This window comes from Sminthopsis crassicaudata, chromosome X, assembly GCF_048593235.1.
Source record: "Sminthopsis crassicaudata isolate SCR6 chromosome X, ASM4859323v1, whole genome shotgun sequence".
Lineage (NCBI taxonomy): Eukaryota > Metazoa > Chordata > Mammalia > Dasyuromorphia > Dasyuridae > Sminthopsis > Sminthopsis crassicaudata.
In genome coordinates this window covers 60,448,283-60,464,075 of record NC_133623.1, presented here as the reverse complement: position 1 = coordinate 60,464,075, position 15,793 = coordinate 60,448,283, and the positions used below count along the sequence as shown (strand labels likewise).

The 15,793-nt window shown below is 38.8% G+C and overlaps 1 protein-coding gene across 4 annotated transcripts in view; it reads right to left on the bottom strand.

Moving 5' to 3' along the window:
- The window catches only part of LAMP2 (lysosomal associated membrane protein 2), a 32,428-nt gene that overhangs the window by 4,169 nt on the left and 12,466 nt on the right, over nt 1–15,793 (bottom strand). The window contains exons 7-10 of one of the 4 annotated variants that reach the window (XM_074278025.1): nt 13,805–13,868; nt 12,723–12,887; nt 5,753–5,799; nt 3,070–3,192 (exon numbers count right to left, since the gene is read on the bottom strand). In XM_074278025.1, the coding sequence (XP_074134126.1) occupies nt 5,759–5,799; nt 12,723–12,887; nt 13,805–13,868 (270 nt within the window). In that variant the 3' untranslated portion in view covers nt 3,070–3,192; nt 5,753–5,758. Of the gene's footprint in view, nt 1–2,640; nt 3,193–5,752; nt 5,800–9,278; nt 9,611–12,722; nt 12,888–13,804; nt 13,869–15,793 lie in introns of those variants that run through there. The other 3 variants (XM_074278023.1, XM_074278024.1, XM_074278022.1) reach the window with 3 other exon arrangements.

Below are 15,793 nucleotides of genomic sequence, written 5' to 3'. Positions count from 1 at the left end.
ACCTAAAGGGCATTATGGGAAAACAATGTCCTATGAGAGACAAGGCCAGTTGCTCCAAGTGGGCCCCAGTGTGCGATTATTACACAAGGCCACCATACACTGTAGCACTTTGTAGTAACTACTGCACCCGCAGAAAGAACAATGGGCCCAATTTTATCATATAAAAGGTGAAACTAGTGGGTCATCTTCTCTGAGTGATTCTTAACTGTAACCGTCCCCTTCAGCCCCCATGCTCCCCCAATACAGGCCAGGTGTGGTCGAACAAGCTGGCAGCCCATTCTACTTTTGGGCAGCCACAATGGTGAGTAAACTTGCCCCTATACAAAGCCTCGATGGGCCTCTTTGCAAAGTCCTCTTCTCTGCTCCCATGTCTTAACTTTTGTGATTCTTAATAGGGCCCAGCACTGAGAAGACACTTTACTAATATCTTCTTGAGGAACATGAGTCCTAAGCTGCCATGTCACAGAGGATATATGGGAGGGTTGGGAGGGAGATTGAATAACCTCTGTTGCTCCATCTCATTCATCAGAGGGCTGGACCAGATGGCCCCTAAGGTCCCTGGAAGGGACTTAGGCCCTAGGCCAAGAGTCATTAACATGGTACTGTGAACTTTTTTTTTTTTTAACTTGATAATCATATTTCAATATAACAGATTTCCTTTGCTAAAATCATTAAAAATAGAAATGTTTATTGAATTGAACTGGATTTTTCCCAAATACCAATAATATAACTATGGAAAAAAAACAAAAAACAAAAACAGGGACACATAAGGTGGTTTATACTTGGGCAATAAATTTGCCATTTTTCCCTTGCTCCTTGCTATTTTAAACTCATAGACCACACCTGCATTTTAATTAGAAAGGCAGCTGCTAAGGGACTCTGGGTTGCAGTGTGAATCTCAATAAATTATTAAAAGGAATTATAGCACTGCCTGCCCTTCACTGAGGAAAACCAAATGAGATGCTGAAGCAACAACCAATTAGTAAAATACTAAACAATTCTTGACTGCTAATATTTTGAAAGAAAACTAAAATAAATAAAAGGTCAAAATATCTACGATCTTCTGAAAACAGGTCAGTATCTTTCCACTAACTGAATTAAAATAATAATAAAATAGTAAGGCAACTTTGAATCTGTCTCTTCCCAACTCAATGAACTGTTGCTTGTCATACATTTACTCTCTTCGAAAGAGAAAATTCATAGACCAAGCCTGGTCCCCCCCCCCTTTTTTTTTTTACAGAGGAAGAAGTCAAATCTGGAAGGAAAGAGGTCAATCTGTACAGTGGGCCAAATTTCCAGTGCTGTTCCCTAATTCTATGGCCTCATAACACTGTGCTGCTGCCTCTTGCATTCAGGGAAGGACACTTAGGGAGTAAAGGACATTTCCCAGCCCACTTTAGCAGCAGGAGCTACACCCTGGTAACAGGCCATCCTGCATAAGCAACTTTAAGCAACTAGAGTATGGCTGCTGGATTTGGGGACAGCAGGGACAGGCTCTCCCTTCAAAAGCTGCTTGGTGCCCAAAGAGAATAAGCAATCTTGAACAAATTTGAATCACCTAAAGATCACCCAAGTAAATGGAAAGAAATACAATTGTCACATAACGTGAGGGCTAGAAGAGACCTCCCTAGCCATCTCAGGCAATCCTCCCAACTAGCTGACAAGTCCGCTACATCCCCCCACCCCCCTCCAAGACAACCCATTCCACTTTTGGACAACCCTATTAGGATTAGCCCTATTGTGTGCCCTGACACAAGGTCTAATTTTTACTCTTTGCAGCTTCCTCTCCCTGCTCTAAGCAGCAAACCTATTATTCCCTCTTGCCCATGATGGCCTTTCAAATTCTCAAAGCCAGTTCTCGTCACTTCCGTAGGCTAAATCTTTCCAATTCCTTCATCTGATCCTTATGGAACACAGGCCCAAGGCCTTCCATCATTCCCCAGCCCCAGTTGAATACAAAACTCCAGTTGTTATCTAAATCGTACCCAGTGGGCCCTATTGCCTGTCTTAAGTTCGCCTCCCAGCACTGACCAAGCCAAGGCAAAAACTCCAAGGAAGAAACCCACTATTGCTAAAATGTGTTTTGTGCTTCCAGTTTATAGTACCGAAAGGGTGAATGAGGGTGTCCTAGAGAAGCCAGCTCATTAAGAGAGGCCCTTCTCATATCCTGGTAGACCTCCTGGGTGGGATTTTGTCTGGGTAAGACATTAAGCTACTTTCATCCTTACTAGAGGATCTTCTTGTGGACATTTCTTTAAGGTCCTGAGGTTTCCAAAACTTGTACCTTTCAGTTGAGGCAGAGAGTGATTCAACTGCCCTCATTTTTAGAGGGGAAATGAGGCTCAAAGACTTTCAGAGGTCACTTAACTAGTAAAAAAAAAAACCCAAAACAGAATCCCCCATCCAAGTTTGGTATTCCCCTCCACCTCCACTTCCTCATAGCTGTCTTTGTTAAATAAAGGCAGCCAGCATAATGGTCCTGTGTCCTTATGAGTGCCAGCTGGTCTTAGGACCACCATCTCTTATTTACTCAGTGGAAAATCAAAGGTTGATCGTATCTGCTGGGCACCTGGGCTGCATTATCTGCTGGGCACTTGGGCTGCATCATCAATATTTATTGTAATGAATGATATACAGAAGGCATTGCAATGAAGCTTTAATCACAAGAACTCAGACATCAATACATGAAAACACTGGCAGAGAAACAAACAAATCCATCATGTCATTTATGCACAAGTACATATTTCATTCAAACGGTGCCCATGGTCTTAATAGTTTAAGGCACTTGAACTTCTGATCAGAGCTTGGCTAACATTACAAAAGTGTCAATGTAGACAAGCTGTCAAACCTAAGTTTCTAAGGCCAGTGAAAGAACAATTCTAACTCGCAGTTTTACCATCAGTACAACTTTCTTTAAAAACATTCCCTTTTAAAATACTGGCTCTATCATTTCTCTCTAAAAACAGTCGGAACTACTAATCATGTAAGAAAACATTTTCTTCTGATTATGTGGCAAGCATGCCGCTAAATTGGGACAGGGTCAATTCAGGTGCTAAAATCGCTCATATCCGGTACCCTGACGCTTTTGGCCAATACTATAAGCCAAGAGCACCAGGATAACTAATATTCCCAAAGACGCTCCCACAGCTATGGGTACAACGAAGTAGTCATCATCTGCACGGCATTCTTCTGCTAAATATAGAAAAAGGGCAAATTTGAGAGAAAAAAATAACTGAAAACCAATCAAAAGCAAGACTGAAGGAAAAGTTGTCAAATCATGTCAGAATATTCCATTTCTTTAATCTTAATTAACTTTAATTTTAAAAATAGTTTTTATTGCTTTTTGTTTGGGTGGGGGTGTTTGTGCTCCCCCGTCTTTTAAACAAGTTTAAATATGGGCCCCTGTTCTGCCCCTACTTTTTTTTTGGTACACAACAAAGACATTACAACCATACTGGCCACTTGTCCAAAATTCCTAGTTCCCCTTCCTGTTTCTTTCTTATTATAGATCTTTTATTGATTATAGATACTTTATCAATAGCTTTTATCATCTGTTCTTGGGCTTGTTTTTCAGATCAGCTATATCTCATTTACCTAACCTCATTCTGGAATGAACGGTTTCAACATAAGTGAATTCTTCCAGATAATTAAGTGAAACGTAGCCTAAACAACATCTGTTCTTCTAAAAATTGTATTCGTTTTGGGTTGAAAACTTTCTACAATGCATTTATACTTTTCTCTGCCTTATTAAAGGAAAAACTGAGAGGTGATCTATTATGGGGAACATCAATATTATCCTGAGTTGTGGGATACAATGTAGGAACCTATAGCTTCCACTGAGGTCTAGAGGGCTGTTCCTGCCTTCTTTCCTATTAGGTCCGTCAACAGTCAGTTTTCCCTACCCTCAGTTTGTTTCTAACAACCCTTTCACCCACTTCTAATCTGCTCTCATCCTGGAAATTAAATAACAAAGTCTGATAGAATTGTGAATAAAACTAGAGGCAATGGGTTGAATTAAAGCATCATCTGCATGAACTTGAAGACTGCCTTCCTTCTCGTTTATGTCCAGATAAACTAAGGATACCAGATCAGTGAACATCAGTTCTCCACTCCTTCCCTTCCCTAAATTCTCACTCAGCTGCTTGTTACCATCTCTCTTGCTCTCCCATCATAAAGCACCAGACCTGAATTGTGGCACAAATTGAATTCTTTTTTGCTTTGTTGGCAAAATTAGGTGATGAACTGGAATCTGGTTCATATTTGTTTTCCTCCAAAATTAGATATTTTACTCATAATGGCAACTAACTTAACAAATATTACCAATTTAGTTTTCATCAATAAATAATCAATAAAAAAATCAATAAATGAGCAAGGTAGATCAAAAAGGCAATTCAAGCCAAAAAAGCTTTAAGAAAGAACTTTATGGCCTACTTCAAAGTGGTCTCAATTAGAAGAAAAAACTTAAAAAACTTTTAAGTTCTAGTAGCTCTTGAGTTAGGGGAAAATACTTCATTAGAACCAAATATTTTATTGAACATAATTCAAATTGACTTTTGCAGTTCTAGAAGCAATGGAAAGGCTATTATTTTAAGAAAAGCACAATCGAAATTAAGGTAAATTTCATTCTGAAAGTGTGTTGATGACCCACCATTTGGTGAGGGCTTAACATCACCTAATGCTGAAAAGATAAAAAAAATTATTTGGGGATTAATTTTAAAATCAGAAAAGCAGTATAGAGTTCTCCATTTCCAAAAGGACAAAGTTATAGGACAAAATTGAATAAAATGTTACAAAAAAAAGGCCCAACAGAATAAATGGGCAAGATAGAGGATCTTTGCAGCTGAGATTCAAGGACAAGTTTTAACTAGATTCTTGAAACTTAGTCCTAAAATGATAGACCATTAAAGAATGTTTCAAATCAAGTTGCAACATGATTTCTGTGAATGGAATATGTCTGTTATTCAACTAGGAAGAAGGGACCGTTCTGTTCTGAATTTGTTACTAAGTCCCCAAATCCCCAGAAACCAACTGCATGCCCATCTGTGATACCGAGCTCTCCTTGAGAAACTAGCATTATGAGTTACATTTTTTGGTATGATAACTTCAAGTCTCAACATTATCAGCCTTTCTCAGGATATCTTGTCCTATTTCTTCAACTGGAAAAAAAAATAACCAATACCAGCTCAGTTCTATCCTGGTACCTAAGAAGAAAACTGCATTTTATTAATGGATGGTGTGACAAAGTGGCCTTCTTGGAGAAAAAATGGAGACAAAATATGGGAATAATGAATCATAAAACAGTAAGAGATCGAAGATTCGGCCTTTTCCTGTTGTATCATGTTAGAAGACAAAGAGTGAGTCACTATATAGTTTAACTTAGTTAGGGGTATAGGATGCTTAAGTGTTTGGTTTATAGCTACTCATTTTTTTCAGGCATGTTCAACTCTTTGTGACATCATTTAGGGTTTTTTTTTTGGCAAAGATATTGGAGTGGTTTGCCATTTCCTTCTCCAGCTCATTTTAGAGATGAGGAAACTGAGGTAAACAGTGAGTGACTTGGCTCACACAGCTAGTAAATATTTTGAGGGCAGATTTGAACTCAGGAAGATGATGCTCTCCACTGGGCCACCTAGCCACCTCTTGGATGGTTCATGAATTAATTCGAGAATTAATGATAATTAAGCATATCAGAAAATGAAAGGAAAATCAAAGACTCATAGCTTGAAAGGGAATCAAAAAAAAGATCATTTACCATTATCTAGTCCAGTCTCTCATTCTGCAGAAGGGAAAATTGAGGATCTGAAAAGGGTAAGTGATTTATACAAAGTCAAGCAACTGGTTGGTACAGTCAGAAATCACAGTGATCAACTCTTCACAAAAGGCATGGTTATAGCAAAATGGAAAAATTAAATCAAGTGGGTTATTGAGAAAGTATCTCCAGTGATCAAATGATATCTTGAGGTAGTAATTTTCTCATCTCAAAATTAGAGGGTTTCATTATTTTAAAAAGAACAGAGAAGTGAATTATAATTATAGAAGTAATACAGAAATGAAAATTACTTGAGAATGTTCATGGTCCTGAACTACCCTGGACTTTTGAACAAGTGGTTCTCCCTCAACATTACTCCTTCAACATTAAAGACCCATGATCAACCTTAGAAGTCTATGTTATAAACCTGGAAGATCTACCTTTGGTCTAATCAGTATACAAGCTCTAATTACTGGAAGAAAAACCCAGTCTGCAGTCTGTCCAGTTGTCAACCAACACAACTAACTTTTTCTTGAAAGAGCCTTTAGCTTTTCTGAAACCTAAAAAGTGGGATAAAGAATTGCAGAACAATACCAGCACCATCTGGATTTTCCAAGCTTCACAAGATCACAGGCTCAGAGATCTGGAATCAGAGGTTTAGAACTGAAAGGAACCTTTGAGACCATCCAGTCCAACTGAAGCCCAGAGTGTGATCTGCACACAGCTAGGAAATGACACAGCCAAGATTTGAACTTGGCACCTTTGACTCTAATCAAACAGTATTCCCATTGCACTATACTGTTTCTTCCTAACTTGCAAAAAATTCAGTGACAAAAAGCCAGGTACCCCTCGCCCCCTAATACCTGCCTCGCCACCAACAAACTCTCCCTGCTCTGTAACTTTATCCATTGGTATAAGAAACGTAGAAATTCCCTTCACCTGGCAATTCCCCTATAATATGATGTAAGCGTGAAAGGGGGATTGGAAGGTGGGAAGGAAGTGGGAGCTACAGAGAGAATAATTTGTCCTTATTTCTACCCAGAGAGTGTCCAAATATCTCCTTTAGAAATAAAATTACAAAAATTCCCAGGAAAAAGAAAGAAAGAGAGAGAGAGAGAGAGAGAGAGAGAGAGAGAAGGGAGGAGGAGGGAGGAAGGGAGGAAGGGAGGAAGGGAGGAAGGAAGGAAGAAAATTACCCATGTGAGAAATCTTGGCTTGGACCATTTTTTTAAAAAAATGTGACCAAGTTTCTTTAACAGAGAAAAAAACTTATTTTGCTTTATTTTTCAAAGCAATTTGTGGGTTAAATTGACAGTGGTTCAAGCAATTTTAAGCAGAAACACATGAGAAAATATTTATATAGATCTGTTTTTCCTCTCGTAAACTCTCTTTTAACTACTGGAAAGTTACCAGGAAGGTATTTACTATCTTCAAATTTGGGATTTAGTTCAACCCTGTGGTATGAATGAGATATACACAAGGTGCAAAGGATACACAGCTACACCAAATAACAACTGAAATAGCTATATATAAACCAATCCACATTAAAGAAGAGAGTCAATGAAATTGCAAGTCAGCCCTTCTACAGAACAGTGGTAATTAGAGGTATTTTTAAAATCCAAGGCAGACATATAATCTGGAGAGCTAAATCTTAGTTCAAATGTGTTGAGTGCCATGCCTTGTTCTTGTGCTTCCAATTTAGAAAAGCTTCAGTTTGGAATCGAAGGCCCAAAGCCTTTTGTGAATTATCTGGCCTCTCGAAAGACTTTCTAGATTTCTCTTCGTGCTCAACAACGATGAAAGCAGTAATCCACAACCTTTGCTACCACGATTATAATTCATCTTTAGGAAACATTTGAACACCACCATGCTGAGGCTCTGTCCAGCCCTCAACTAAGTACCAACTGAATGAAAGCACTAACGAACCAAAGGCCAAGGATGTATGGAAAAATAACCATCACTTACTTCAATGGGCTTGTTAGAGCTAGCTAGACTGAGTATACTATACACCTGAGTAATAACTTCATCTCAATCTCTTTCTCACTCTCTCCCAATCCTTTCTTAATCTCCAAATCTCTCCATTTCTCCCACTCCCTCTCTCCATAGACAGAATGTCCCAAAAGTCTCTGTACTGTTTTCAGTGTTTGCAGTGACTTTGGGGACACTTTGTGTGTGTGTGTGCGTGTATGTGTGTGTATTTAAATAGTGCAGTCAAGATTTATGGCATTTAAGTAGCCAATCATATCATTTACAACGATTTGATTGCAAACAAATAAAAATAAACATCTCCATTATAATAATAGTTTACCATCATCATCAGAATATGTCCCTCCCTCTCCCCTCACCCTCAAAAAATACAAGGATAAAAGATGCTCTATTTTGGCCACCAGCTCGTGTGCTCTCTGCCCACTCATGAAGCCCCAAGGTTTTGCTCTACCCCAAATCATTTTTCATGAGGTGCCGCCCATGGATGGATAACTGACGCATCTCACCACAAGGCCCACAAATGGGCCCTGCCATCAGAAATAACCACAATGCAAATTCTAATTAGCACAGAACCATTTCAATGTTAGGAGTGGGGAGGCAGTCAGGCAGCAAGTCATGCTGGTTCACAAACAGAGAAGAGAGCATCTTTTGGGATGGGTGCTGCTCCAAAAGGGCAGTGACATTCAGATCCCCCACCGGACACTATTCAACACGAATAAAAGGTAAGTGCACTTCATCATCCAGATACCAAGCTAGTTAATCAAATGGGTATTCCCTTTTTTCAACCCAATCAATACCAGCAAAAATGCTACAATAGCCCCCCCCCAAAAAAAAACCCCCACCTTCCATTAGTTTTATGATTGTAGATAGAAGCAGTCTACAGAGAGTAGGCTAATAATACTATGACAAACAGCACATGAGTTAGAGAACTTGGAAATGAGACCGAAAAGGACTCAGTTGTAATCCTGTGCTTTCAATGCTATCCAATTGTTTGTTTAAAACCTAAGTGAAGCCACAGTAAGAAAGCGAGAAGCAGGAGGGGGAAGTAACCATTGTTCCTCTGGTTTTTACAGCTACCACCCAAAAAACACGTTCAAAATTCTATAAAGGGAAGCGAGCAGCCCCTGCTAAGACTGAGATATTGTTCGGCACCGGACAAATCCATTTGTGGGTATTTCCAAGATCAAGATGTACAGAATTAGCAAGGGCTGTGTTAAGTTTATCTTCCAAACAGATCATCATAAAAACACAGAAGAAGCAAGTACAAATTTCAGTGGAGAAGGGAAGGGGATAAAATGCCCTGGTTTGTCATGTGTAGGTAATTCCTTTCATTATTAAACATTTTCCTTAACTCTACTTATAATAGTAGAACGCTCAAAAAATAACAAGAGCCCCAAAATGGACTCTTTAATCTATTTGATTATGAATATCTTTTTTCTTTTCTTTCTCTCTCTCTCTCTCTCTTTTTTTTTTTTTTGATTGAAAAATGGAGACTTGATGAGTTTACTTCTTATTTGGGAAAGGAAAGCCACATGACCATGCATTTTATTTTGCTTTTTTTTTTTTTTTTTATTGTTGTTTGTTTTGTTGCTGCAGTTTGTTTCAATTCCGTTTCCCCACCCACACCCCAACCTCCCCCCCCAAGTTCTGGATCGCAGCTAAAGAGATTTCAATTGAATGGTGTTTAATTTTGGAACTTGCACTTGCTTCGTCATACTGTAAACAGTGATTCCGTTTACAAGGTCTGATATCCAGCATAGCTTTTTCTTCTGCCAATTATGTAAGCAACCACTATAATGAGAATCAAGCCTGCAAGCCCGGCACCAACTACAACTGGGATTAGAATGCTGTCATCGTCCAGTGAGCACTCCTGGGCTGTAGATAGAAAAAGTTTGCAACAAACAGTAAATACAAGCAAAATCCTTGATTTGTCCACAACTGATTATATTGAGCTTTAAAAATTATTTTGCTTAGTGTTCAAAAAGCAAGTTGTTTTAAACAACCAACTTTCTGAACCCGCTCAAAGCCCCAGAGAATTGGCGATGACCCCAAGCAGCGAGGTGGCAGACACTGGCCCAAGACTCACCCCTCGAGGCCATCTGCTCCTTTTTAAAGAAGCTGTTGCTTGATTGGAAGTGCAAGGGGACCACAGAACCAGAATGGAAACTTAATGGGAGGGTGAATGGCTACTGGGCCGAGTGACTTTTCCTTGGGGTTGGGCGACTTGGGAATTCCATTCCAGGTAAAGAATGTGGTCTTCCCTGGGACTCCCAGCTCACAGATAGGAGCCACATCCCCTGGGCTGTTTACTTGGAAACAATCAGAAATGTTGGATCAGAGCAGCCTATGCTGCCCAGGTTTCATCCTCCCCACAGAAATAAGCAACTGAGGGATAGACCACAAATACCCAAGAGTCAAAAAGATGGCCTGTTTCATCTCACTCCCACTCACAGTTTGCGATTACTCTGGCTCCACAGGCTACTGAAGCAAGAGCTAGAAGGGACTTAAGAAGCCATTTAGTTCAATCTTTCTATGTTATGGGTGAGGACACTTGGACAAGAAGTGACTTGTCCAAGATCACAAAAATATAGCAGGAAGGGACCTCAGAGGGCAGCTGGTCCAATTGCCTCATTTTGCAGAGGAGGAAACTGAGGCTCAGGGGAAGAGAAGTGATTTACTGAAGATGACACAGGTAGTAAGGAACAGAGCTGAGATTCACATCCAGGTTTTCTGCCTGCAAATCTAGGACTCTGTTCTACCATATACTACACTGTTCCTTCTTCTGTGACCAATCCATAATTCCCCATCTGACATCTCAATTTCTCTATCTTGCCCTATTTAGCTAAGCATACCTGGCTTTTTGGCACCTGAGGACAACAGTTGTTTTTTTTTCACAAATAGATTACTCTATCATGTTAGCAAACTTTACCAGCTTGTATATATATTCTGGATAAATATTCTTTAAAAAAAATTTTTTTTTTGGTTGAGGCAATTGGGGTTAAGTGACATTCCCTAGTAAGTGTTAAATGCCTGAGGCAGGATTTGAACTCAGGTCTTCCTGACTCTTGGGTCATGTAGCTCCCCTAGTTGGATATCCTTAAATATTTGTACACGTAACGCCAGAGTTCCAAATGAGAAGAAAACATAGTTCATCTCAATTACAAATAACTGAGGAATAAACACACTTGAATAGACTCTTCAATCCTCAACGGAAATCTGAGACCAAAAACAAGGTTAATAACATAAGACATCAGAAAAAAAGATAGGCAAACTAAAGTTCTCAAAGAATCCAAATCATTGAAGGATTGACAGGGGGGGAAATTAATTTCAGAAATAAACATGTGGGTTGCGGTGATGTGAAAAGCTTCATTTTCACAGAATGAAATCAAATTCAGAATTGAACCTCACTACAGAATCAATGAGATGCTTCATAAAGCATGGCTAGTTTTATTTACAATATTTACAATAAGGCTTATGGGGTGTATTTCACTATGAAAATTCTGTATGCAGAAGATGGGAATAACTGATATGGTCCATTTATCCCTGGCTGCGAAACAAAATTAAATAGTCAGAAAGAAAGGGCATATTAGTGAAAGAAATATCTGCATGATTTAGAATTTGCAATAATGAATAATTCTGCAGTGCCATTAATGTTGCTCTTTTTCTAAACATCTAAAAAGCTGGCATTGCTTTTAGGATCAGTATATGTAAAGTATGCCGGGGACACTCCCCAAAGCCCATCTGTGTACAGGTACACAGCATTTCGAATCCTCTGCTCTGGTCAAATTAATCCGTATTTTTTCCCCTTTTGTTCTGATTTTTCTTTCACAACATGATTTAAAATGATTGTACGGGTATAACTTATATCAGTTTGCTGCCTTGAGGGGAGGAAGGAGGTAAGTAGAGAAAAAAATCTGAAACTCAAAATCTTACAGAAATTAACATTGGAATAATCTTTTCATGTTTTTAGTTGTTGTTTGCTTTTTTCCTTTCATTTTTCCCCTTTTTTGATCTGATTTTTCTTGTGCAGCATGCTGTCTAGGGGAAGTGGGGAGGGAGGGAGAAAAATAAGGAACACAAGGTTTTGCAAAGATGAATGTTAAAAACTATCTTTGCATGGATTTTGAAAATAAAAAGCTCTTATTAAAAGAAAACAAAACGAAACAAAAATGAAACAAAAAAGAGAAATGATTAGTAAGTCTTGTTTGGAATGCTGAAGAACACAGTCATCCTTCTCATTTGTAACAATAGCTGATCTCCCCTCTACATCCCCTTATACTTAGAGTTTTCTATTTAAATATTCCAAACAGAAACTGTCTGTATCTAGTTTAAAAAATTAATGTTGGAAACTATCTTTGTGTGTTTTTGGAAAAGTAAAATCCTATTGAGGAAAAAAAAAGATAATCCAAATTTACCACATTTTCCAAAGGCCTCCAGGCAATGAAAAAAAATAAAATCAAAAAATGGATTTTTCAATAATACAAATATTATAGGGTTGAAAGGAGATGGTGGCCTTAGCTATCATGTTCCTGCCATGTTCTAAAACTTGTCCTCTAAAAAAGACAAGGGATGTTCTAGCCCAGGGATCGCCAAAGCATGGACTATGGCTAAATGTAGCCTATTGAATGTTTAGTTTTTACATTTTGAAATACAATAAAGCTTTATTTTAAAATGCAAAAACTATTTTTAGCTCACAGGCCCTGCCAAAAATTTGCCGACCTTTGCTCTAGCCTATTAACTAGGTTCACTAAAGCTGCCCTCACTTTTTTCATACATTTTGTTCTTCATATTTGGCTCTTTTTGAATTCGTGTAACAGACCGACCAACTTAAGTCTGAGCAAAGCGAGTGCAAACTTGAGCCTCGTCTGCAGATCGGCCTGTGCACAGGAATGCCAGCAGCCCAGAAAAGTGTCTATTTTCCCTATTGGGCTGTTGGGTTCAGGACTTCCATAGAAGAAAGTTTTAATAAAATCTGCTTTATTCTTACCTGTAGCATACTTTCCTTTAACCACATTGAAAGGCTGGACTCTTACATCAAAAGTATTTATCTGAAATGTGTCTGAAACTTCGATGACATCCTCCTTCTTGCACATGTAAGAGCTTCCTAATGGGGCATCCCAGCAGGTAAGGTTGTTATTCCCAGCAACGAAACCTTTAAAGAAAGACAAAGATCTGTTACTTCTTTAAATGTCAAATTAGAGCTTGCCCAAGGTCTTAAGATTCTCTGTTAAGGATGCTAGCTTGGGACACGCAAACTTTTCATAATTTTATTATTTGTAATAGCAATTGGGTTAACTAAATAGCTTTAATATTCTCCTTAGACTCTTAGAATCATAGATTTGGAGCTGGAAGGGGTCTTAAAAGCCATTTTATTCCCCTAAATTCTATAGAGGGGGAACCTGAAGCCCAGGGAAGGGAAGGGATTTACCCAAGATCAGATGTGGGATCACAGAGCTAGAGACAGAAGGAATCTCAGGGACTGTCTAGTTTGATCCCTTCATTTTACTGAAGGGGAAATTCAGACCCAGAAAAGTTAAATGCCTTGCCTAAGACGGGCCCTCCGATTTGAAGTCTGCTGCCCTTTTCTGTTAGGAGCAAACTCTGGGTCTCACATCCTTCCAGGGGAACTGCACAGTCAGCCCCTAACACTTGTCATTCCACCACTCTCAATCTTTAGCCTTCTCTACAATCCAAATTAACCTGAGTCTTTTAAACTATATGATGAGATAATATTTATTTAAAAAATGCTTAGCATGATTCCTGGCACATAGTAGGTACTATAGAAATGCTTATTCCCTTCTTCTTCCCTTTCCCTCTTTTGAAAGGACTCAACACTCTACTTATGTCAGAGTTCCATCAATAAACTTTAATTAAGTAAGCTTCCAAATTTTAGCTGTGACCTCATTTCCAACAATAAACTAGCTTTTGGTCTCATGGAAAACACTAAAGGAACTCTAAGTAGTTAAGTATTGGCTAAAAATAGATAACTCAAGGTCAAGTGACTCTCACTTATTCTGTCCCCCTGTCTCACCCTCCCCTCCTCAGGTTGGGAGGACCCATTTGGCTTACCAGAACCTTTTGCAACAGGCAAGCTGATATTCACCCCTTTCAGATAGAACCGGTTTTCATCTCTCTGTTTGAAGAAAGCTTTCAGTTAAACAACATGCAGGATCACCTCACAACTGTCTACAGAAACATTAAACGTCCAGAGGGAAAAAGGCAGGCTGAGGCCCAAGATAGCAGAGCAGATGAAAGTGGGTCGAGATCAATATTGTTGAAGGAAAATAGAACCGGACATGGATAGCAATGTGCGATGAGATGGATGAGATGGCGATGGAGCAGATGGAGTGGAGGTCCCGCCCCCCAACATGAGATCCTGAAACCAGGAGAGCAATGGGATATAGAGACAGGGCCTGGGCCTGGGATTTCATTGGTTTAAGAAACTGCCAGCTGAAGAAACACCTCCCATCAGTGCATGATGGAACCTTCTCTGCAGTCTAGACCAGATTAGGGAACTTGCTCAGGGTAACACAATTGGTATGTATCAGAGGTAAGACTTGAACCTGGGTCTTTTCTATCTACTACACCATGCTCTCTCTCCTAGAAGACTTCAAAAGAAATACCAAATCCTGTTCCTCTGTTTTCCTTCTTCCTCACCACATTTTCAATCACATGGCCTTTAGTCACTTAGGGTTCCCCAGATGATTCAAATTAGCATTATGGGCTAAATAAATAGAATTAAAAATCCAACAATGACAAAAACAACATCCATCATTCTTTCCTTTATGGAGCTAAATGAGTAAAGCCTTCTAAAGGTGGTATAGACCACAATTAGGTCTTAAGGCACCAATAACAGAGGATTTTAAAAATCTTTTTTCATTATTCAAAGGATTTTATTTAATAGAAAGATTTAAGCATCAGGAGGTTGTTTTTTTTTTTAACTTTTTTTATACCAAAATGAAATTAAATTTCCTTTTCCTAGGACAGTCAGTTCTGATTGTTGTAAGAAGCCGTGTGTACTTGAAACATAGAGCAACATTGGACAAATCAAGCAAAAATGCACTAAAAAAATCTTCACAATAAATCCCTACCACTGTCCTGTTATCAAGACCAAAGAATATAACTTTTGTCCTTCATCAGAGTACAAATCTATGTATCATTAAAAACAAACATACAAAAAAGCAAAACTATAAACATGGTAGGAAAACAATATGTAAAAGTAAGTTTAAACATATTTAATCTACTTTTTTTTAATATATCATAATATAAAGGAAAATAATATATCATAATATAAAGGAAAAGAATATATCATAATATAAAGGAAAATAAATCTAGAGCTATCCTATATAAACTTAAAGTAGTTAATATGGCCAGGGCTCCCAACAATAAGTATAACAAGTCATTTTGAACATCACTGTGTAATCAAAGACAGGCCAAATAACAGGGACAAATTTCATTAAAGGGAGAAAATGTACAGTTTAATCCAATTGATTCCTCTCTAACTTAACAGTTAATCTATAATGAGTCTCCAGACTAGTTTACAAATGAACATCATCCTAAGGGAGAGGTGGGGCTACAGACCAGAGCAAATGTACTCCAATAAAGAACCAATTTGCGGGTGGAGGATGGGTCACCATCTGTGACTTCTGGAACATCTGATGTGGGCTTTGGCCTTTCAAAGAACAATCTCACTTTTGATCCTAACATCATTACGGCCCATGGTGGCGATTTTCCTCCCTATGCACTAACTTCATGGGCCACAGTCATAGTTCTGAAGGGCTTTAGGCTAGCCACCCTGGTCTTTAGTTAGCCACTGAGGTTTAGAGTCTTAGAGCCTGAGTCAGTGAGAGGTTAAGACTTGCCCACAGTCATGCTCGTATGTGTGGGAGACAGGACTAGAAACCCATGTGGGTTCTTCCTCATTCCAAGCCCAGCACTACAGTAGGTTAGCTCTAAAAAAAGGGGAAATCGTGGTCTTAATTCAATGAAATAACCCCTAACTTGAAAACTGTTCTTCTATATTGATGGTTCTTAAATGAGCTCTATTTACAGGGCACT